The following is a 24,740-nucleotide window of genomic DNA, read 5'->3' as shown; positions in this document are numbered from 1 at the left end:
TCCTGCACGTGCACAGGAGTTCACTGTATGCCGGACAGACGGAGCCATCACCAGGAGCATGCACATGTTAGGCTTTGTGTGGCAGAGGACAGCAGAGGACATAGGGTGTGTGTGTGTGCCTGTGTGTGACAGTCTGGAGAGCAGTCCTGGCTGGGAGGTGCTGTGCTCACAGAGTGGCTTCCAGGTTGACCTGATCCTTGCACCCATCTATGCATGGGCTGTACAGACATATCTATGTGGGGGCAGGGTGGGGAAGGGAAAGGAAGGGAAGGGAAGGGAAGGGAAGGGAAGGGAAGGGAAGGGAAGGGAAGGGAAGGGAAGGGAAGGGAAGGGAAGGGAAGGGAAGGGAAGGGAAGGGAAGGGAAGGGAAGGGAAGGGAAGGGAAGGGAAGGAAGGGAAGGGAAGGGAAGGGAAGGGAAGGGAAGGGAAGGGAAGGGAAGGGAAGGGAAGGGAAGGGAAGGGAAGGAAGGGAAGGGAAGGGAAGGGAAGGGAAGGGAAGGGAAGGGAAGGGAAGGGAAGGGAAGGGAAGGGAAGGGAAGGGAAGGGAAGGGAAGGAAGGGAAGGGAAGGGAAGGGAAGGGAAGGGAAGGGAAGGGAAGGGAAGGGAAGGGAAGGGAAGGGAAGGGAAGGGAAGGGAAGGGAAGGGAAGGGAAGGGAAGGGAAGGGAAGGGAAGGGAAGGGAAGGGAAGGGAAGGGAAGGGAAGGGAAGGGAAGGGAAGGGAAGGGAAGGGAAGGGAAGGGAAGGGAAGGGAAGGGAAGGGAAGGGAAGGGAAGGGAAGGGAAGGGAAGGGAAGGGAAGGGAAGGGAAGGGAAGGGAAGGGAAGGGAAGGGAAGGGAAGGGAAGGGAAGGGAAGGGAAGGGAAGGGAAGGGAAGGGGGAGAATGAGAGGGAGGATGAGGGGGAGGGGAAGGGGGTCCTGCCCTACCTAGGAACTGCACCTGGGTTATGGTCCTGTGACCTTCTGACATGCATTGCCCCTTCCTCTCCGTTGCCTGGGTGCCTCCGCAGGGCTTACCAAGGCAGGCTGAGGCACTGCAGCATAGAAGTGACCTCAATCTGCAACAAAGGAAGGACTCTTCACTTGCCACCCTTCTGGGCTAACCTGGAGAGATGCTCGTTTTTCCCAAGCCGTGTTTTGGCTGATCTCATTGCCACCACATCTCCCTTCGCTGCAGAGATACAGCGGGCCTCACCTACATATCCTCCCCAAGCTGACTTCTGCTTTCCCACAGTAAATATCTCAGCCTGGCCTGATGGGAGCCAAGCAGAAACTTTAAGAGGACGCAGGATCTACCTGAGCACCATTCTAGCAAGTTGCAAGAAGGAAAAGAGAAAGAGGCTTTAATGGTGTGACACAGCTCTTTGTAGCAGGAGTCATGCAGTTTAAAATAAAATATCTTCAGGGTATCCCGCTGGAAATGAAGCCACTTTATGACCAGTGCTGAGAGGCACAGTCTGCCCGCTGGTATGCCTAGGAGCTCTGTGCGTGGATGACGGGCAGCACTCGTCCTTACCCATTTCCACTGCCATCACACCTTGGAAATTACCATCCAGTTTCACCTCTGCTTCCCTGCCTGGCATGCTGCTCTTTCCATGGGACAGTTCACTTCTAGCATCCCTAGCTCAAGGAATTCTGGAGCCAGAGAAACGGTGAGATCATGCAGCAGGAGAAGAGAGAGGGGGAGAACTTCTCACCCACTACGACCTCCACAAGACTGTCACTGTTGCTACATCACATCAAGCACTGTGATGGTGTGGGTGACCAGTCAGTGTGCTTGGATCAGAGGTGTGGGTGGAGAAGAGTTGTTATCCTTGCCCATGATCTCCATCATTAGGGGAGGAAGAAGATGTAGCACAAGATGGAGCTGAACAATGGCAGGTTGAGAAGGACTTAAATGCAACTCCTCTGACTTCCCAAATCCTCTTCCCAAAATGCTCTTGAATCCTCAGAACTCTCTGTTGCTCCCCCAAGATCCTTTCCAGACGTGTAGCTCCCATTCAGACGACGGCATGACTAACTTGATCTGTGCTGGGGGCTCGGACGTTGCAAATGAGATTGCTCAGCCAAGTGGTCTGGGGGCATGGCCAGGATGCACCCAGAGCTAAGGATCACTGATGGAATTCAGGCTTTTTTTGACCAAGAGGGGAGCAGGCAGCAGTACATGAGGTCTGCCTAAGCAGCGACAGTCAGTGGCGTAAGAAAGTTGTGCAGACAAAGACCAACTCTCGACACAATGCATGTCACCAATGAAATCTTCATGAATGGCACGTTAACATGCACTCAGTGCTAGCATGAGGCGACACAACGTCACTGGTGAAGAGAGGAGGAGGGGGGGGAGGGTGCATCACTGAGCAACATACCAGCCAGCTGCGGGGCTGGAAATGAACAAAAATGAGCACAAGTGCCATGGTACAGGCGTCAGACGCAGAGTCCCATACTGCCTGCTTTGCCTGCCACCCACCAGATGTGCCAAGCAATGCTGTGGGAGGCTGAGGTAGCACTCCCGCTGCCCAGCTCCTTCCAGAAAGACTTGCCTCCACCCTCCGCTTGGCCATCCAAAAGGGTTTGAAATCTGCTAGCAAGTACGGGGCCATATATTAAATCTAAGTCTTTGTTCCTCTGCTTGGACATTACCAGACATTTCATGTAACTCTTGGAATATTTACAAACCGGTAGAAGAAATACAATTTTTTTTTTTTTTTTTTTTTTTCATTTCGTTCGCTTCTTTTTGTAACACTAAATGTTAAATCTCCATTGACCAAACACAATGACACTGACAAGCTCAAGGAACTGGTGTCCTGTTCCAAACCCCCCTCTCCAGTCCAGAGGCAGACAAGAGGCAGTAGGAGGCAAGAGCATAGCTATCTGCAGGGGATGGGGAGGCAGGAACATGAATGCAGAGAAAGAGAGCTCTAGAAGAAAGGGCTTGAGATATGGCCAAAGGAAGGGAGAGCAGCTGACCTTATGTTTCCCCTGTTCATCTGAGCTCTTATCTTGGCAGATGCTCTGAGTAATACCTGCTAGAGATCTGGCAGAGTGGAGTGCCTGCAGCACCCATGGGGCACACCTGGGGTAGATCTGCTGTAAGCCTGCCTCACAGCCACACAACCAGGACATGAATCTGTGGACATCCTGCAGGAAAGACCAGAAGCCAGCATCGAGGTTGTGGCCATTTCCTGCAGTGAAGAAGATGGCTTCAGCAATTGGGTGTCCTGCTTTTTGTAACATATTTGTCTTTAAAGCAAAAGCCTGTGTGCTTTCTTCAAAAAAATAATAATCTCCTCAAAACTCTTCAAAACACCCAAACCCATGAGGACATAGCATGCAAGCAGCACCCCAACAGGGCTCTGACCCATGCAGGACAAGATACAGGACAGACCCCACAGTGACCAACAGGCTGCCATGGAAGAGAACCCTCAACCTAAACAGGAAGGACTTAACCCAGACCGGAAGGGCAGCCTGGTGCCAACAGATCCAGGGGGACCCAGACATGCTGGCCATGTGCAGTTTTCCCACTCCCAGATTCGGGAGCAGCATCAGCCTGCAGCTGCAGGGTCACCCCGCAGAGGACAAGGAGCCTTTGCTGCAGCAGGAAATCTGGAGCTGTGACCAACGTGCTGAGTGACACAGATCTCCTGAAATGCAGACACAGTGACAGGGGCATACAAATACTCTGAGGGATATGGGACATGATGGCACCAAGGCCTGGAGACTGAGCATAATATAACACCACTCAAGCCCACAGCAGGCCTACAGTAAGTCTGCCACTATCCACCCCTCAGCCTTTCTCATTTTCTCACTCACCATGGCTGCCTGCTGAATTGCCTGCTGGCTGCTGTCCCAAAAGCTGAGCCTGGCAGCCAGGAGGAAGGCACCAGGCCTTGGGATGTGCAAGCTGCTGGGCATGATGCTGCTATGCCCACTCATAGGCAAAATAGAGAAAAGCCAGCTTGCAGGTGCTTAGAGGCCTGGCAGTGCCAAGCACTTGCATGGCATTTCCAGGGGATTTGCCTGGAAGCAACAGCCCTCTCCAGCAGGCCCAGCACCCTCCACACAGGAAGAGGCAAGACTGTAGCCTACTTCTTCACTGTACCACTTGAAGCCCCTTCTGGCTAAGCCCAGAATTTTGGATCTGATATTTGTTTTTATTCTTACATTCATAGGTCCTGGACATCTTCTGACCCAGTTTGTTTTGTATGTGTAAGCTGCAAAGTGAGCTTCATCCTGGCAGCGGTGTAAACACACAATAAGACAACAACAGAAGGGGGCATTGGTTCTATTTAGGAACCATCACACTGTGGGGTTCACACCCACATGAGCTGCTCTGCTGGTACATGAAGGCTGAGAGCCAGACGGGTGTGGGTGGGAGGGAAAAAAAGGTGAAGAAAGGATGCAGAATGACTCCTGCTGTCAAGGTGACCAGGCACTCTGGAGAGGGGCCAACATAGGGCCCTGAGCTGCAGGTGCTCCTCTCTCCTCAGCCCTCTTCTCAGTCCAAGAGATCTCTCAGCATGCGGTCTCACACTGACAAGGCAGGACGTTATCTACAGTGGGATGGGCGTATGTACACATGGACTGTTCTTCAGCATGCTTAGAGAGAGCAGGAGAAAGAGAGAAAGAGAAGACAGAGCACGAGGGCCACACATACACGCATGCACGCACGCACGCAGGCACACACTGGAGAAAGACACTTGGCCAAATTGAGGGGGAGAAGGAGAGAATCAAAAAAGCAAATAAAAGAGCAGGCTGGGTTGGAAGGACATAGCTTTCCTTCAGGTCAGAGTGGGATGCTGCAAGAGGGAGGGTGCAGGACAGAAAGCGTTTAGCAAAGTGCACAGGAGCATGGGATGATGTGAAGAGAGGAAGGGGTTCTTCATAGGACACCAGTGCGCAGAGAGCTTTGATAACTTGCTCTGTTCATTATTTTTTTTTTCCTTTTTTTTTTTTTCTTCCCAAAAGTATGAAGTGCCTGAGCATCGGCTCACAAAAATGACCAAGGGCATCCAAAAAGTTAAGTGGCTATAGACACTGAAGCAAAGACCTCTTTCTGCGCAAGAAAGAAAGAGGAGGGAGGGAGGAAGGCAGGTGAGGAGTATGAAAACAGCAAGGAGGAGAGAAAAGAAAAGGGATCTTCTTTTTGCTCAGCTCGGTGTCATCGATGTGGATGAAGCGCAGCATCCTGTGGCTCCATGGGCCCTGCGGGTGCCCTGTTTGCCTCTCTCCTTGTGAGGTCGGTGCTGTGACGGCCGGCAGTCGGAAATCATGTAAGCGTTGCTGAGTGGTCCTGCTGTGATTTTTCCTCTCCCCCCTCTTTGCTCCTGAACAGGCAGAAGTTGTTGTGATAGAAACGGTCCTCTCACTTCTTCTCTCCCCCTCTTTTTTCTCTCTCCCCTCTCTTCGCTCTGTCTCCTGTATAATGCGTTTTGTTTTGTGTGTTGTCGTTGTTGTTGTTGTTGTTGTCGTGTTGGTTTATTATTATTATTATTATTATTATTATTATTTTTAATTTTGATTTGTATTAACACTTGCTGAGTAGGCAAAGCAGGGATGCTGCCAACAGCCACAGTGGGACGGCCAAGCTCACGGAGCCATTGTCTACTCTCCCCGTGCCGGGTCCTGCAGGGTACGAGAAGGGAAGAGAAAAGAGGACAACGTCACATTTGGCTTGGGGACACAGGGCTCCAGCACTCTCTCCCTGTGTGACACCCAGCCTGCAGGAATGGGGCTTTGAGTGAGTGGAAGGCTTCAACCCAAGGCCACCAACATCACGTGAACCTTCACAACATGGCATCCCCTGCTCTGTCCCCATCCTTGTGGTGGGTGACCCTTGGGTGTAATTTTGCATGCTAGTGTTCAAGGCCAGACTGGATGGGGCCCTGGACAGGCTGATCCAGTGGGAGGTGTCCCTGCTCATAGCAGGGGTCTGGAATGGGATGGGCATTAAGATCCCTTTCACCTTAATAATTCTATCATTCTATGCTTTTATAATCTTTCTATGATTCTATGATTTGATCATCTTTCTATGATTCTTTGGCAGAAAGACACCAGCTCTGCAGGGACTGATGCATCATACTGGTCCAATCGGTCAAGCCCCATCCCAAGGACTTCCCCATCACCACTCCTTATTCAGGGAGGAGGAGAGCATGGCACCTAAGGGGCAAAACCAGGATTTTTGGCAAGGGTGGAGAACAAATCTTTGTGTGTGCATGTGAGTCTGCCAGAGGGGGCAGGGAAGAGAGCTCTGCTGCAGCAACAAACAACACAGGCTTGCTCCAGGAATATTAAGTGCAAACGCTTCTGACATCTTCTCATCCATCCTTTCCTTGACGGGTTTCCTTTCCTGGATGACTTTAAAAGCAGCGATGCTGTTTTAAATTCATCCTGCAATGACAAGCCTCAGCAGCCTCTCCTTTATAGTGAGGCAGTGCTGTGTGCATTGCTGTGTTTTCATAAAAGGCGTGCTCGTCATCATTTCCATGTGTGTATATATATGTGTGTGTACATGTATGCACACTGTTTTACACAATGTTTCTGAAGTGTGGAGGTGGATTTGAGTCTGTGTAAGGAACAATCCTGCTGTGGAGAAAGATATCCTTACTGGCAAAACAAACAAACAAACAATCAAATAGATAAATATTGAGACTCCTGCTCAGAAGAGCCCCAAGCAAGTCAAATGCAGTTGCTCCACCTCAGCCTGTGGTATGAGCTCCATTCTGCTGCAGCACAGGTAGCAGCTGAGGTCTGTCTAGTGACAACTGGGCAGCCCCTCCACAAAGGGCATTCCCCAGAGCTCATAAATTCTGTGGCACTTGCAATTGTTGCATTTCTTTCTAAGGTAGCCTTTCACATTCTAGATCAGCTGTGCCCCAGTTCTATTCTTTCATCATTAGATAGGAATGTAGTGGATTATGTGGAAAATTTGTATTCTATCTATGGCTTCTTTTTTTTCAGGTATTCCCTGTTCATTTGCAGTTTGTCACACAAAACCTACAGCATTGTTTCCCTCTTTGTTTAGATGATAGGATCTTATTTCCTCACTGAACTCAGGAATGAGCTCAGCTGCTGCACTTACCTGACCCTGTGTCAGAGACTGCATTTTTCTTGGTCAAGTAACTTGGGAGGAGTGATTTTCTGGGATTGTTTGTACCACATTTTGGCAGTTAATAAGTCACAGAACGTGACCCACCAAATAACCAACAACTCACCAGGCAAGGCATGCTGTCCACAAACTGCCTTTCGCCGTCGCATTTTCGCTACGTGGCTAAAATACTTTATTTCTATCTGAAATACCATTTGTAACACACACACAAGCAGCCACCAGCCCCCTCCTTGCCACTTTTCTATAGGGTGCATATAGGATCACAGTGTACCTACGGAGGCACCTAGCAAGGCAGAGGCAGTGTTTGACCTTGCCTGAGTATTGCTGCATGGATTGTGTGTGTTGGTATGGCATGGTAGGGTAGGTAAGTAGGGTAGGGTATAGTTCAGTGTGATATGGGACACAGTCTTCCAGAGTAGGTATAAGGGAATAGGTATAAGGGAAGACATGCAGGGTGATGATGATCTCAGCAGCTTCTGCTCCCTGAGCTTCACTAAGTAGCCATGTGGGCATCTGATGAGCCAAGGATACCATCTCCATGGCTGGAAAGGATGCAAGCTGCATGACTGCATGTCCTTGTGTTCCTCTGCTGAGCTCTCTGTGTCACTGCAGCACCTGCACGGGATCCTGCGGCTGCACCTGATCCCTGACCTTACCGCAGCACCAAGTGCAATGCATTTCGCATTCACAAGCACTGTGAAAATGCGGGCCGGCTCTAGCCCAGCCACAAAACAAAACCTCCCGATCTCTGGGAACCGAAACATGGGCACGAATTGCCGCAAGCCGAGACTCAGCGCGGTCTCCGTCGCCCCCTGGTGCCCCCAGCACGTCCGAGCATCCTGGGCCCTGCGCCAGGCATGGGGCATCCCCGCCCACCGGGAAAAGGGGCTACAGAGGAACTACGGTGCCTCCCTGCCACGTTCCGGTAAGCCCGAGCCGGGCTCCTGGAGTCTGCCTGCCAGCACAGCTCCTGGGCTGATAGCTCCCCGCGATCGGGCAGCCCCTCTGTGGCCATGGCCGTGCAATAACATTCAAGGAGGTTCCTTCCATCATAGCCAGGGAAATTGGGCTTGTGAGGATGATAAGTTAATACTCTTATCTAGCAGTGTTTCATAAGCATGCCCCTAAGGGACCCCAAAACCCGAATGACCAGCCACATCAAACAGATCTGGAAGGAACAGAGAGTAAAATTGCTGCATTTCCCTTTCTGTGCTTGCAGACAGTGAGATGTGCAGCAGGGCAGACTGCTGCCATGGGATAACCACATCCAGCCTCAGCTATCTGCGCTGTGCTGGGCATGAAGCAGCCTCATCAGCCCTGTGTGCACTCACTGCCATTATGGCTGCATGACCCTTCCCACAGCAGGGTCTCACTTGCTTATGGCATCATAGGCTAGTGCCTCTGGCAGGAGAATGTTTCCATGTTGTGTAATTTGCTTCTTTCATGACCTTGCCCAGACACTTATCATAGCACCATAGCACAGCCTGGGTTGGAATGGACCTCGAAGCCCACCCAACCTTGTGCCGTGGGCAGGGCTGCCACCCACCAGCTCAGGCTGCCCAGGGCTCCATCCAATCTGGCCTTGAATATTTCCAGGGATGGGGCACTTACAGGCTCCTTGAAGACCTCTGCATCCACGGCCTCCCTCAGCTTCTAGGGACTGTGGTGGCAGTTGGCTGCCAGCAGCAATATTATGGCCCTGCATTACATTGGGTGTCACCTTTTACTGTGACTTCAAGATGCTGGCACTAAGAGAAAGGCTGGTGTGCTGCACGCTGCTGACTGCAGCCTGAAAGTTCACTCCTCCCTCTGCAGCCTCCCCAGCACACCGCAGGACGGCCAGGCCAAGCAAAGTGCTTGAAGTGGGACGGAGTAGCTGTATCGGCTCACAGGCGTAGGAAAAGCTGCTGTAGTGCCGGCGCAGAGGCGAGCGAATGGCTGCGCCCTAAGCAATGTGCATTTCTTCCCACCAGGTGGCAGCGGAAGGAAGAGAAAAGACAAAGGGAAAACAAGCGATAAAGCAGCTACGAAGAAAACACCATTGCAGGATTCAGCAGAGCCCCGCGAAAGTCCCTTCGCAACGGGCTAGCAGCATAGCCCAGCCCATGGGTGCTGGAGGAGGGATGCTGCAATGCCAAGGGCTCTGCAGTGGGTGCTGCCGCCTCTGTCGGATGGGATAGATCGGCACCAGGAGGAGAGCTGGGAGTCTGAGTGCAGCCAGCCCCTTGCAGAGCTAGCCATGCTGGTTAGCTAGCCAGAGGCCATGCTCCCTTTCTTCTGTCCAGTTGGCAGCCAGACCCTAAGTCAGCTCCATTCCATCCACTGACTATGATCATCCTTCCTTGCTACATGCCATCTCAAATGGAATGGTACTGGTTGCAAGCAGGGAATAGACATGTTCTTGGTCTAAATAGAGAGGGTCAAAATCACCTAGCTGTGGTCTCAATCACCCAGCATGTGTCTCCATGTTTCACACTCACATTCACCAGCCTGGAGTCCCACTGGCTCCCACGTCCTATCACCTGAACAGACCAAAATGGAAACAGGAAAAGAGGCAGCTGGTGTCCACTTTTATCTTATTTACATTAGTAAGACTTAGTAAGCTCTTGGTAAGTTTGTAGTGCTCATAGACAAGGGTGCACAGAGAAGTTCCAAAGGGCATCAGAGAGCCACAGGATTCTTCCTGGCTTTGGTGACTGTCCCTGGGATCTTCTCAAAGAACATGAGATAAAATGTTGTGCAAGATGCTGATCAGACCCCAAGATTTTCTGACTGAAGGTGAGGGCAGGAGAAGGCATGGGACAGTCTAGAAGGACTTCTCTGTGAAGGGAAAAAAGGAATGATGGTAAAGCAAGTGGAGCCACAAGCTGTCTTTCAAGCTTCTCTCCATCCTATGAGGCTCTGTTGCTGCTGATAGGTTAACTATACTTATAGCAATGGCTGGAGAGTGGCTTTGTGAACAAATAAGAGGACCAAAAATAAGGGAGGAATAAAAAATGCTCTAAGGGAGAAGGTAAAGGGAAAGTGAATAGGCACCATAGTGACATGAGGAGGGGCCTTAGGTTTTACACTTGCCAGCCCCTCTGCAAGAACTCATTTTTCTACTCTGTTGACTCTTGCCAGGGCTTCAGAAGATGAAATCTTTATTATCATGAAGGCTTAAAAGGGAGGAATACTGTTAATTCCATTTTCAAGGTCATACTTTGAAAGTTATTAATTTCTTTCTTCCAAGGCTTTGCACTCTACTCTGCGGCTTTAGGGATTAGCAGCTTCTACTTACTAGGGTTCATTTGAGGCTTTCTTCTTCCTGGTTTTCAGTCTGTCCCCCTCTACTTTGAGAAGAAGACATGCTTATTCACTCCCTGCTCTTAATGTTGAAACTATTTCGCTCATTACCTGCTTTACCCCATTCTCTCTACCAGTTAATATCTGTGGAGTTCTGTTTCTGTAATTAAAATTTGACTCTAACTGCACTGGCAACAGACTCTCTCTTCTAGAAGCAGAAGTACCACTGTGTAAGCGATAGAGGATGCCCTGCAGCGGCTCTCCAGTAAGATTAAGGAAATGTCTCTGGTGTCTATCAATCTTAGCACACTGTTTAATGTATGTCAGAATTTGCTCATGGTTTTTTAAGCACTGAACAGTTCTTTCCCATGTTTTGGAGCTCATTCATGGTGCACTAAGTACTCATCTATCATATCTCATGTCATAGTGAAGATTCATTCTGTAATGCAGCTCACCCATCCTTCTCTGAGGTCTGAAATTGTATTTCTCTGAGCAGGCTATGGTTTTCAAGAGATGGCTGCTTACACCACTTATTCTAGAGCTGGCTCACAGTAATGCTGGTCTAGAATGAACCGTCACCCTGATCTGTTAGGCTGGCGGTGGCTAGAAGACCTGTGTTTCAAACTTACAAAGATCTTTCATTACCAGATCTATCATGGATATATCAATCAGAAAGATCTCATAGCTAAGAACCGTCCTCCACCCTTTCTTTTCTCCCAGCAGCTGTAAGAGATTATTTAAAAACAACAACAAAAATTTGGCAAACTGCTGATATGGAATCAGTTACTTAAAACTCCTTTGTCTTTGAATGATAGTCTTTGAATTGAGGACTTCCATCCTACAAGCAAACCATCCAAAAAATATGTAGCATAGCCTTTTGGGGGCATCATCTAAACCTTCTTTGCTTTTTTCTTAAAATAGGAAAATCTCTGCTCACATCTTAAGCACTTGTGTAAGGCACAGCAGACCAGCAGCGATGATGGTTTGGCTTCTCATTAGGGAACAAAGAGCATAGCTCCCCTTAACAAGAGCACTCACAGACTTGCCAATGGGAAGCTCTGGAACCTCTTGAAAAATTAATATTTTCATCAGATTTATGTGTGTCTGTTTACTCACTTCATCCTTGCTACCGTTTTCAGCAAGGTTTGCTAGGTAAAAGGGAAAGACTGGAGTGGTTGTGAACAGAAATAAAGAGGGAGGGACACACTGAGGGGTACCTGGAGGGGAGACTGGAGCAGAAAGACAACCAGGTTGGGCTGGAGAGTGACCAGCATGTGAGATATCCAGCTGTATCACTACCTCAGCTGTACCACTGTCTCTGCCCCTCTTAACCTTCTCCTCTAGGGCCTGCAGTGTGGTGCCCCTGACCTGCCCTTGAGCTCTTCTGCAGGCCTTCCTCAGTGATCAGCAAACACGAGAACTCTCAAAGTCATGAAAGTTAAAGCAGGCCCATAGGCTGCGATACACCTCTACAGCATGGGAGACACCTAAGTAAATATTTCTTCATGCTATTTGTAGTTTGCACTTCAAAGGATGTGTAGACACATAGACGTGTAGGCATGTACAATCACAGTGTGAGACTCCTGGCCACTTCAGTATCCTAACAGTGCAAGCAGGGCTTTAAAGCATGGATAATGCTGGAGAAGAAAGTGGGATGCACCACCAAGCATGTCATGTGAGCGAGTTCAGGAGTACACTGGCCCATCAGCAAGCATGCATTTCTCTACCACCTACCGTGGAGTCAGCCTGTCTGGACTTCACTGGAGCTGTGCTGATCACAGCACATCCTTCTCCATGGCCCGACTCCTTGCTCCTGCCCATGCATCCACATTGCAGAGGGACATGCAGGTGACGCTGGGGAAGGGCCAATGCATTCCTCTTTTGCTTGCCTTACTGCTAGGTTTCTCCCTTCTTCTGGGATGCTCTGCTGAGAGACCTGCTCGCCCGTGGCAGGGCAGGCCTGCCAGGAGAACTCTGCTTTTACTGCAAGCCTGATTTCTTCGGAATGTTCTTTTTTTCCCTGCGCACCCCCTCCCTCCCAAATCCCACACCTCCCTTCTCCCGGTTGTTTTTGTTTTTAGAGAGAGCGCTTAGACAGCTGTATTAATCATGCAAGCCCAGCCATGTGTAATGTGCTTTATCAACAGCAGAGCAGACACTGAATGGCAACTGGATCGCAAGCGGGCCCGGTGCAGTGCCTGAGCCGGGAAGATAAACCTGCTGCTTCCCAAACCGACTTACCGTCATGGGTTAGTGAATGGAGAGACTGTTCACTTGGGACAACAACCAGAGGGAAGGCCAATTTGTTAGGCAAATTCTTGAGAGGAAATGGAAGTGAGGGAGAGAGGAGGATGATGAGGGTGGGCGTTACTCTTTGGCCATATTCTAATGGGGGAGAGAGGAATTTTTGTGCGTGCTTAAGGATTAAATCAAGACAATAATGGCTGTTCTTTCTCCTTCTTGCTGCCCTCCACGCTTTGATCCCAGTCTGTTCAGCAGGCAGCTCACCGAGAGGCAGAGTGGGGATTTAGGCACACTGTTGTACAATGGGTAGAAGTCAGTCTCATCATCCCCGCGGAGGAACGTCCAGCTGGTAGCTTCGGAAACTCATCTAACACACAGATGGTATCAGGTTATGAGTGTCCTGCAGGCAGGGGACATCTGCCTCAGGAGGGTTATGGCCTGCCTGAGCTCTGCTCTGCAGGGTAATCTGTCCATGCTACAGCTCTGATGCTATCAGTGTCCCTGCTGGACAACTGATATTCCATGGCGCTTTTTTTTCTGGGGGTTTGTTTCTAATCTCTCCAGTGCAGTTGTGTGATTTCTCCCCCACTGGTTTCACCCAGCCTCCACTCTCCCTCCTGCCTGCTGAGCTCTGACCTCTGCTTTGCAGGGCTGTTCTGCATGCACACAAAGCCATACCTGTGGCTAAACAGACCTTGAAATGCCTTCACAGTCCCAGTGTAGGGCCCAGCCCTGAGGAATACTGTTCTGGGACTTGCAGTCTCTGTTCCTACCCTCTGCTTCATCTTTTCCTCACTTGCTGGATTCTCCACAGCATTACTACCAGGGAGGGTTATGCAAATATATGCAATCCAGGGCTCATTCTGGAATAAATCAATCTAAATTAAAATTAATGAACAAAAAGTACAGAAACAGATCAAGCAATAAAGCTATTTCTCTCTCTCTTTCTCCCCTGTGTCTCTTTCTTCTTTACAAAAGCTGGGGTTTTTGCCTTGCACTTTTTGGGAAGAAGAAGATGTTTTTTTAAAACAGTCTCAGCAAACAGAAACTGCCTGTTGCTCTCCAGAAGCAATGTTAGTATCGGTGGTAATAGAAATAATTCTTGGCATTTCTTTTCTCTCTAAGATGTCTGTTTTTTTTCCCCAGCTACATTCCTATTAGTCCTTTTGGAAGGGACCATCATCACTTTGATTTTGATACTATTTTAACCATAGGGTCAAAATAAGACACAATGCCACTGCTTGGCTGGTACCTATGAAGCAAAAGAAAAAAAAAAAACAACAAACAATACTGTGGCCTTCTGCTTTTGCCCTGTCTCGTTCTTCCTGTTCCCTTGGCATGAAGCCCCAGCAGGCTTGGCACCCACTACCGTGCTTGCAGACCTGGCAAGCATGGATGTTGACCTTTAGCAATGAGAGAAGCTTGGCTTGCATGATTCACCCTGCAGAGCTGTTCTCCTTCTGCAGTGGAAAATGGGCTTTTGGGAAGAAGGGGAAAATCTGGCTGGGTACCACCAGCAAGAAGCAAGGTGAGCCCTGAGTTTTGCTGGCTATCCCAGGTACAAGATTGGCTATTTTGGTCTTTGTTTATGCTGTGTTTTTCCCAGCTCTACAGACTAATATGGTTCAGAGACTGTCAAGGCTTGGGTTTTCAATGACCAATTTTTGGAAATGAAGAGCAAGTTCTCACTTCAGTGAATAAGACTCGAGACAGATGGGTTCTTTAACCAGCCACATTGTACTTGGAGGACTGGTTTCTCTGGACTCTTCTCATATCACTGCCTAGTTGGCAAACCTCCTGCAAATAATGTGTTAACTCTTTACAGTCTGTAATCTCTGATGTATTCCCCCATGCTTCACTCCTTAGCTTTAAAATATTCAGATGTTTATCCTTTTGCTAAAACACAGACACACAGCTCACATGAGACCTGCCTGCTTAGCAGGACTGACGGGGCCAGGCATTGGAGGAAGCAAAAGGGGAGCAGCAATGGGTGGAGGAGATCAATGCAACAGATGAACTCTCTTTTCTCCACAGCTACGATTTCCATGGAGGAAGAAGAGGACTGAGACAATATTACATCTCTGTTTCCCACTCTGGTCATCAGACCCAAATGAACATCTCTTTTCTCCATTCTCCCATCTTCCACCCACCCCATGAAGGCATTAGTGACAGCACAAGCTACACAGGCTACAGCTAAATGGAGTCTAGCTACAATCTACAGTCATCAGGGGTCATTCTCCAATCAGCACACCTTTTTGGCAGAAACACAGGACTGCTCATTCTGTTTCTCTCCCCCCTCCTCCACTAATTGCTAACACTGTTGCTATAAATGTTTTGTTGCTCTCTTGATGATCATGACTGGACTGGTGTCAGATCAGACCCCAAGGAGTGATCTGGATGTTTGTCTCTGGACAATGCATTATCGCCCCACAGAGCTCCCAAGGTTGAAGCTTAATCCTGCTGAGAAAAGTTCCTGGTTATTCTGTGGTCAATCTTCATCATGAATCTCCTGACAGGAAGAATCATGGGTTTTGAATCCTGTCAGTCTGGATAAGCCACGGTGAGGATTAGTCTTAGTGCTAATCACAGGGGAGTGAGTCTATGTGCAAAGGGCTGAGGGCAAGGGACAATGGATGGTGGAGATGGAGCTAACATCATAACAGTGATAGACTTCTGAGGTTCAGCAGATCCCGCTTGGCCCTGTCCTTTTTGAGTATAATGAGGAATAAGAAAATTCTCCCTTTTCAGAAGAAAATCCCTTTTGAAAACAACTTGAGGATGCATTAAGGTCCCATCACAAAGCAAAGTTACAATGAGGACAGGAGAATGTGATTAGGTAACACCACCCTGCCAGAATTTTCAGGGCATTTTGAGTGCCCTGCTGCAAAATCAGGAAAGTTGAGAGCTGAATCAGCTGAGCTCTACCAGCTTTCCCAGATACAGCCTTCAAGTTCCATGTGTTTAGCTGAATGAGCTTCTTCTGAGTCTCTAGCCTGCCTGAAAGCAAGATGTTTCCACAGCAGTTAGCTAATGATAGCAACGCTTACAATGAGTACAGTGCTCTTCATCTCAAAACACCTTCCTTTTAAATTAATGCTCAAAGCCCTACAGGGCAGGGAAGTGTTACTGAGGCTTAGAGAAATGGAAATTAAGGGAGAAGAGGGAGGAGGCTGTGATTTTGGTCACTGAGAAAAGGCTTGTTTGAGAGCTGAGGACAGCATCTCAGAACACAAACTCATTGGGAGAAAAAGGTCTCACAAGGCAATTTTACACCTAAGGTTTCTTTGAAGATGAACAGCAAAGTAAAAGCAAATGTTGAGATAAGTACCAATATCTGTGCTGAATGCTCGCATTACAGAAGCTGGTATGAGCTTTCAGAAACCAAATGAGAATTTAAATTCTACTTTCTCCCTCTGCAAAATCCTCTTAGTGTGTCCAGGGTCAGTGGAGATATTCCTGCATTTGGCATCACAGACTCCTGAAGACTCCTCACAGAAGTGATGTCACACTGGGATGTCCTTCAAGATGGTCTCAGGGAACAGAGAGCAGCAAAGGGATGAAACGACAACTTCAAAGGCAGAGGGGGAAGTGTGTTAAAGGACAGACTAAAGCTCTGCAGGGTGGTCTTGGCAGCTTGATTAGGAGGGGCATTTGATATGGAAATCTGGTTGGAAATCGATTGCGGTTTTTGCTTTATCATTTAACTTAATGGACTAGTAATTCAAACCCAGCAGTAAACAGGGCTGGCTATGAAAAGAATTAACAGTGCCTGTCTGTGGAATTTAAGGATATATAATAAAAATAATCATAAAAAGAAAGAGCCCTGGGTTTTCCATCAGACAAAAATATTTGTAATGGAGAATTCTGCTTAAAAGAGAAGACGCAGAATTGGAAAACTCCTCAAAAACCTGCATCCCAAACAGCCTCAGCAACTTTAATTTCACATCCAAGCACACGTTTCATTTTGCAATACATATGATAATGGTGTTTAATTGGATTTATTTTGCCACGCTACATTCCCAACGGCTTCCTTTACTCCTTTCTTCAGCTCCTTGAATGTTATTTACAAATCACTTTCTGGGATTTCATTTTAATGGTAGTTTGATTTCTTTCTTTTTTTTTTTTCCTCCTTTTTTAGGTGCTTTTCTTTAATTGTATTTGTGGATTTGCCTTTTAAATAGGCAATTGTGACTACATCCTGAGCCTAAATAAGTTGCCAAGAGCAGAGCTTGATTTGAAAACATGGAGTTGTTAAATGGAGCTGATGTAACACCCAGCATTTATTGTTCTTTCCATGGGAGTACCTGCAGGTGCTTTACTTGGGCAGGTGCCCTTTTACAACACAACATGGGTTCATAATAGCACTCCACCTCCAAGCTCTACATAGACGTTAACTGTTGAGGCCTCAGAGCATCCCATGAGCTGAGTATATCTCCATATGGCAGTGAAACAAAGATACTGAGGAGCTCTAGGCCAAAATGTTAACATGAATAAGGGGACCGGCTGCCTTATTGCTGATTTAGTTTCAAGCACCTGGAAACAGCCTGATTTCTGAAAGTGCTGAGTTTCTGTGCTTTTACACTACCTCAGGATCACATCCAAACCCCAAACCTCATGTGCACTCAGCAAGCCTGGGCCATGCTGCTTGTACATGAGGGAGGCTTGGGCAGCATGCGGCAAGGGCAGGAAGAATATTCAGGCTTTGTTTTGCCTTCATGCCGTCTCCCATTGCAATAAACTAGTCCATAACACTTTACTGTAGTATATGCTTTTACCTTGCTTTTCCTTTCATTCTGTCTGCCACAAAGGCAGAGCTACAGGGCAGATTTAGGGGTGTATGATGAAGGAATGAGGAAAAAAAGGTTTTCATTGGGAATAGTTTGCACAACTAGAGTGAAAAAAAAATCTCCTGGCAGCAATTTAATTTTCAGCTTCTCATTCATCCACTCTACAATCCCTGCAAAATTTTAGGTCTCCTTATGCTTTTGATCCAAATCAGGATATGATGGAAAGAGTATATACGAGGGAGTCAGTGTATAGAAAAACTGATCCCCTGTGAATACTGTCCAGACCTGGATGAGGACATGGTGTCACGGATCAAAGCTTGGGAAATGGTTGTTGCTTTTTAGCTAATTGGTTTCCTGAAATGGGAGAGGAAAGAGGGAAGAATAAGGGAGGAGAAGAGAACAAATGGCATGTGGAAGAGGGGGGAAAGCCCTTATTGTCCTGCCCTGTTTTGCCCATCCCCAGCTCTTTGCATTTATCAGGATGATGGAGAATGACCCGGCTAGAGAGCTACTTTGACATAAAACATATACTGACCTGGAAAAGGATTGGGGAGTGTGGGTAAAACTCGTTCTAAGGGGGGAAAAAAAACAATAAGCAACATGCAGGAGAAAAGCCACTTTTCACACCAAGCAAGCAGCAAATACAAACCTGATGGAGTTGTCCATCCCCAAATTAGATGAGCTAGAATAGGTTGCATATATGGAGCATTTTTCTAGCAACACACCTAGTACACGTCCCCTGTGACTGGGAGTCAGAGAGAAGTCATTTGAAAAACTAAACAAATAATATCTATACAGCAGTAGGAATTAAGCACCTGCAGTGAAGTCAATTGGAATGAATGGGCCACATCTCCTCTCTGAATTTCAAGACCACTCATGTCATCATGTTACAGCTCCTCTTAGCTACACCTCTGGCTGGAAGCTAGCCTTTGGCAGCAGGATGAGTTGTAGAGGTCCTCTGTGGGTAGTTACTGCCTCCACACAACCTTTTCCACAGTGGGTTTCTTGCCAGTGAGAGGTCTCTTAAGGATATGAACATTGGAATTGTCAGCCTGGTGAATCTAAATGGTATTCTGTTTCTTCTGGGCATTTGTCTCTGTAAAGGAGCAGAGCTTTTACAGATTCACCGATCTCTAGCAGCAAGCAGAGCCTGCTGTTTCAGTTACCGGGTTTTTACAGTGTGTCCTTGTTCTACATCACAGCAAGCCTCTGGTATACATCACTGCTGGCTTCATGCTTTGCTTCCTCCATGCCAGGATCTCAAAAGAATTGCACAGACACTGAGGGAAATCAGCAGTCAGAGACCTCAGCCTGAGGCAGAAGGAGTGTTAATTCCATTTTACAGGTAGAGCACGTGATGAAGAAAGCAAGGAAGCAGTCTGTCCAAGGTCAAATTCTGATCTGTTGGCAGAGTCAGGAGCAGAACCATGAATATAAGCCCACCAGACCAGACTCTACTCTGGCTCTACACTGGGTTTCTCTTCATCAACTATAGAGCTTGCTAGATGCCTTGTGCTGACTGAGGCATGCTCCTACTCAAGGGCTGACTGGGAGGCAGGCATTTCGCTGCAGAAATATGTCACTATGCAAAAGCTAATAGGCCTGAGGCAATGAGTTGTCTCCTGGTTTATCTGTGAGGGTGTTGCTAAGATCACTGCTGATGTACATACAGCTTGGTAAGATACAGCTGTAGTCCACTGTTGCTCTCTGATCACCCCAGTCCCAGCTCTCTGGAAGCCAATGCTCTCTGTATAGCACTCCTGGTGCAAGGAGCTGGCTTCTGACTTGCTGGAGACCACAAGGACCTGTAATACTGCAGATCTCCTGCCTTCACAGTGGTAATGGAGCCATGGGAGACCACAGCAGGGACAGGGGGGATTGTCTCTTGTGTAGAAAATACACAGCTAGCCTCGATCTCTGTGTTTATGTAGCACCAGGGGACTATTGTTCTGTGAAAGCAGGCTGTTGTGCTGACATGACTTCCTTGTTATTTAGTTTGGTTAAATAACTCAACTCCCCTTTACCTTCTTCCCACACAGCAGGCTGCAGGCTGAATAGTATAAGCAGTTAAAGCAAAGCACTATGGCCTCATTATCACGCTGCTTTCTATTCAAGGACTCTCCCTCTGTTCCCCTTGCCTGCTGCGTGCAGCCTTTATTGCTCCACCCTGGCTCATTAGCAGTGTCTCAGCCTCGCTCCATCTGGCTGTCACCCTCACCACTTTCTTTCCTCTCCCAAGTCTCTGTTACTGACAGCCTGTGGGAATACACGGGGGATGCGCTGAGAGCCTCAGACTTTACTCCAAACCATAGCAAACACCACCACCACAAGCAGATGCTCAGGTGCAAGGCAGAGTACTGTGACAACGGGTATGAGAGGGTGCCCACCAGCTAGCACTTGTGCCAGGGTGCTAACAAGCAATGGCAGGTGAGAGGCAAGCGCCAGCTCTTCTGAGAAGCTTGCCTCTAGCTGGGATTGAAACTGCTGGACCGAACTGATAACTGTACCTGAAGCACTTTGAGAGGTGGTGGTGGGATGCTGCCTGCTGCCTGCATCTAATTGGCATGGGCCCTGCCAGGTGCTGCTTCACCTCCGCTTTCCTCTCTTGCTGAAGGGCACTGAGAATGCAGCAGGGCTCCTGCTGAGGTGGCAGTCTCCCATAATTGAGACAATTTAGGCAGCAGGACTGCATTGAGGTGTGCAGTACCGCGCTGTTGTCTCCTCCTTTATCCTCAGGGATAAGCTGGCTTTGCAGGAGGCAGAAGTCAACTGGTCTGGAAGGACTTTCATTGGTTTTCTCTGCCTTGCACGATTGTGCCAGGTGCTGCAGCTACTTCTGTGTGCCAGTGGATGAGTTTGCTCGCATATATTCATACATGTAAGCCTATGTATGCATATGCTTGTATGGCAGATAAGCATCTGACATATACTTTTATATATAATTTATATATATACGCACATATGTGTACCACTGTGCAGCATGAGCTAACATATAAATTGTGGCTTGTATATCTGTAGCTCTTCATAGCACTCTGTTGGCTTAATGGAATGAGAAGGAAACAAGTTCCTCTCTCCTCATATATTTGTGGGAAAAAACCTTTCCCTTTAGCTGTGGTGCTGCTTCTCACCTTCGCGGTTCTGTGAAGCAGACTGGCTTTACCTCTGTCAGGTCACCCTCACACTCAGGAGTTCTACTGCCCATTTCCTTCGTTTTATGGCATTTTGTGCTACGAGTTACCAGCCCTGTTCCCAGGCTCTGCAGAGCTGAACCCACCTCCAGCACAACATGGTGCTGCCTCCCAGCTCCTTTGTCCATATATATTTTTCACACAGAGGGTGGTGACGCACTGGAACAGGTTGCCCAAGGAGGCTGTGGATGCCCCAACCCTGGAGGCATTCAAGGCCAGGCTGGATGTGGCTCTGGGCAGCCTGGTCTGCTGGTTGGTGACCCTGCACACAGCAGGGGGGTTGAAACTAGATGATCATTGTGGTCCTTTTCAACCCAGGCCATTCTATGATTCTGTGATTCTGTGTGGGCATGTCCCTCCCTCCTGCATGGGCTCTGGTGCTCCTTGAACCTTTCCCTGAACTAACTCAGCTCCCTGCAACAGAAGAAAACATTTGGGAGCATTCAGAGGGTGGGTGGTAAAGCTCCCTTATGTTTTCACAAGTTGAGCTGCCTTGGTGTGTGGCCCACTGGTATTAGAGTATGGGAAATAACAAAAGCTTGGGGCATAGAGCAGGGGGAGTAAGAAGCAAGGAGGAGGGGATGGCAGCAAGCTATCAGATCCTCTGTATCATCAGACAGTACACATGTGTGCTGTCTGCAAACGTATTCCAAATTGTTGCTGGAGACAGGACCCTGGGTAAGACAGACCCAGTATCGCTATTTGTGCGTTGCTATAAGCTCTGTCTCCAGGAGAGAGGAGTATAAATCTCTCCACCTACAGCAGGCATTCATGCTGCTACATCCTTTATGGAAGATCACTAGCTATCTATTCATACAGCTCTAGGAAGCTGCTTTTGTAATTTAATGCATCTTCTAACTATGGCATTGACTTTTAAGGCACTTGGTCTCTCAGAGTTTTTAAATGCAGGCGGAGACTTCATGGAATGGAAGACACCCATTTTTCTCTGTTGCTGAACTGTTCTTTCACATCATTTTGCTAGCTCCCCATCTGCCCTCCACCTCAGACAAAGCTGCCAGTACCTCATTACTAACATTCTGCTTGTTACTGCACTGCTGACCGCCACTTTTTGTTGTTGTTGTGTTTTTTTTTACAGTGGGCCACTGTGTCTGCCTCCCTGCTGGGATGCTGCCCTACAGTAAGCTTGATCTCTATTTAAAAAAAAATTAAAATAAAAATCCTGGAAGAAAAACACTGAGTATTTGAGTATGCACTGTACCTTGAAAAAACTTGGCGTTGCTTTTCTTAATTTTTCTTATGCTTGAGTCTGTGGCTGGGATTGTGCATTGCTGGTTATTTGAGATCAGTGCAGCATTTTTGTCAGCTGGGCTTGTAGGTTTCTGGCCACTTCTTTATGAAGCTTGATTCCCTTCACTCACCTCCTCCCTGATTTTTTAACCTTAGGAGTACCAACAGGAGTCTGCCTGAACTTAATGTTTTTCTCTTTTCCATACTAACTAGAAGGAGAATGGAGAGTTCCTGAAATAATATTACACAATTTTCACAATGGCTTTCTCCCTCCACAACACTGAATGCTGAAGAAAATGGGAATTAACTAAACAACAAAAACAGAAGTTGGAAACAGTTTGAGGAAAATCGTCTAATCTTTCTCACCTCCTGTACCTCCATTCTTCTGGCTCTTGTGAAGTTGCTACTTCACAAGTTCTCAAGTGTTTCACGGCACAGATAGCACTTGAATTTTTACTGCAAAAATGATGAACAAAATCCAACAACTTGATAGAAGGAAAGTTACCTCAACACACATTAAAAGGAGGTTAAAATAGCACCCTCACTTTATTTCCTTGTTCAAGTCATCCGTAACAGTTGCCACCTTTCCTCTCAGTATAGATACTGGCAACTCTGCAAGATCTCCTCACTTTTCTTATAGGTTCTGCCACTGAATTCATGACCATGGGTAAACCACTTCTTCACTCTGTTTCTTAGTCTTCCTACTGCAAAAAGTGCTAATAACACTCACTGATTTCTGAATAACTTGCGATGTTAAAATATTCATTGCTAGCAAATCCTTTGAGATCCTTTGAGGTGAAGCTCTCAAGTCGTGCAAAATGCTTTTCTAGCAAAAACCAACCCCTGTCTAATATCACGTGTCCATACATACATTATTGAATTTCATCTTATATTTTGTTTCAGTGATGCATTCAGCTCATCTGTGCAACAGGAACCAATAGAGAGGGCCAAATTTAGAATGCAGCCACAAATAATGGATTCTAAACTTAGCATTATATTAATATCAGCAAGAACAAATCTCAAGTATCTGAAAACTGTGTTCCAGATTGCTGCCTGAGAATTTCATTTGAATCTCATGACAGTCACAAGATGAGGGTGAAAAGACCTTCAAAGTAGAAATTTGCTTTGTTTCCCTCACCAAATGCAGCAGGAAATCAAATATATGTACTTTTATGATAAATCTATTCTTCACGAAAAAAAAATCCACAGAACGCACCCAAATTTTACAAGAATTCAAACTGCAATGTAATAAATCTAGAGGTGGCAAACAAAGAATGCCAATGGATCTGTACTTTTGCAGTACATCTGCTAAAAAACAAAGCCAAACCAAAACACTTTTTTTTCCTGATACTTTGATTTATCTGACCCCACAACAGAGACTACATTAGACTGCCTCTCACACTAAGACAGATTTGCATAGTTTATTTTTGTTTCTGTTTAGAAGGTCATGCAGGTCGTGGCCTGAGTGCTTTAATTCAGTTTGAGATCAGCAGAAGAATACCCTATGTCACTTCTCAGTCTCTGGTCCATTTGTGTGAGTGGGTCATTCTGCTTCAGTCTATTTCTGGAGGCAATAGAAATGTGCAGTGAAAGCTGAGTCCAGGATTTGTGCCTTGAATACAGAACTGGGTTTTGAAAACACCATAGTGAATATACCCATGTGTGCATGGGTGGGAGGAGAAGAACAGGGGCTTAACATAGGGCAGGACAGAACCAGATGCAAAATTTGGAATCAGCAGGTAATTCTGTTTTTGGAGTTTGTCATGGCCCCAGCTTCTTTCTTCTTAATTTACCACAAAAACTCAGTCACTGAAAGGGAGCAATGAGATCCCAGAAAGTTGTTTCATATCTCACCTGCTGATTATCTTTTCCCCCATGTTCCCCAAGGTATGCCCCCTTAAATCATTCTGTCTTATGCTACTTCCTTCCTTCCCATTTTCTCCTGCTTTCAAACTCATTTCTCTTTTTCTTGACTCTCTTGTTCTCCTCAGGCTCAGTGGCTAGTTCTCTCCACCTCTCTGAATTACTTGTCATTTCTCAGCTGTCACAGCCCCTTCGAGCCTTGGCCTTTTCTCTGCTTGTTAAAAGGGCTTTCACTCTGAGGGAGTTTTCAGTTCCAGTCTTAAAACAAACACATTTTGATTATTTTAACAAAGTCTGACTTTGGCAAATAAAGTCAATCAAAGGGCTTGACCTTAACCTTTTAATTTGGCTGCGTTCGTGTTTCACTCTGAGTGTGGACATGTATGTGTCCAAAGCAGTCAGTTCTCAGCTAGAGGTTTGGCAAGGTTGACAAGCAGTGTTTTACGGACCAGTGATCCTGCATGCTTACAAAGCAGCCTGGTTCTTCTTTGTGAGAGTGACCTGGACCTCCCCTCGCCCTCTTCTATACTTACTGTAAAGGTATAGGCTGGCATTTGTGACTCCCAGCTTGTTGGCAGCCACACAGGTGTAGTTCCCATAGTGCTCCTCAGTGACGTTAGCCACCATGAGCAGAGACTGGCTCCCCGTGCTCTTTATCTCCAGACCATTGGCACTGTTTATCCTGGAAAGATAGGAGAAGAGGAGTGCAGTGCAGTGGCCATTGTGTTTTGGGGAGGAAATCAATGCTCTTCAGACCAGCTGGCAGGTGAGGATGGAGGCAGGCAGTGAGGAGACGTGAGAAGAAAGAGGCCAGGGAAGGCACTGATGGGAAGCAGGAGCCAATGAAAGGAAAAAGGGGTGCAGCAGAGAGGAGTGCCTCTGGTAAAGCAGTGGAGAAGAAAGAAAAGCTGAGGGAAAGGGAAGAAGCCTTTGTTCAGCACTGGCTTACACTGGGAAATGAACTTACAACGACCAACTGAGGGCTAGTTCATACTTGGAACAATGATTTTTAGTGAAACATACCAA

At 47.3% G+C, this 24,740-nt stretch overlaps 1 protein-coding gene across 4 annotated transcripts in view; it reads right to left on the bottom strand.

Annotated features, from left to right (window-relative positions):
• Positions 1–827: 827 nt before the first annotated feature.
• The window catches only part of LSAMP (limbic system associated membrane protein), a 288,040-nt gene continuing 264,127 nt past the window's right edge, over positions 828–24,740 (bottom strand). The window contains exons 6-9 of one of the 4 annotated variants that reach the window (XM_052702829.1): positions 24,248–24,396; positions 17,934–17,986; positions 12,119–12,311; positions 5,442–5,616 (exon numbers count right to left, since the gene is read on the bottom strand). In XM_052702829.1, coding sequence (XP_052558789.1) covers positions 12,126–12,311; positions 17,934–17,986; positions 24,248–24,396 — 388 coding nt within the window. In that variant the 3' untranslated portion in view covers positions 5,442–5,616; positions 12,119–12,125. Of the gene's footprint in view, positions 5,617–12,118; positions 12,312–17,933; positions 17,987–23,058; positions 23,416–24,247; positions 24,397–24,740 lie in introns of those variants that run through there. The other 3 variants (XM_052702832.1, XM_052702841.1, XM_052702850.1) reach the window with 3 other exon arrangements.

This window comes from Tympanuchus pallidicinctus, unplaced genomic scaffold (genome assembly GCF_026119805.1).
Source record: "Tympanuchus pallidicinctus isolate F22 unplaced genomic scaffold, pur_lepc_1.0 scaffold10, whole genome shotgun sequence".
In the NCBI taxonomy this organism is placed as follows: Eukaryota; Metazoa; Chordata; class Aves; order Galliformes; family Phasianidae; genus Tympanuchus; species Tympanuchus pallidicinctus.
This window is presented reverse-complemented; position numbering and strand designations above follow the sequence as displayed.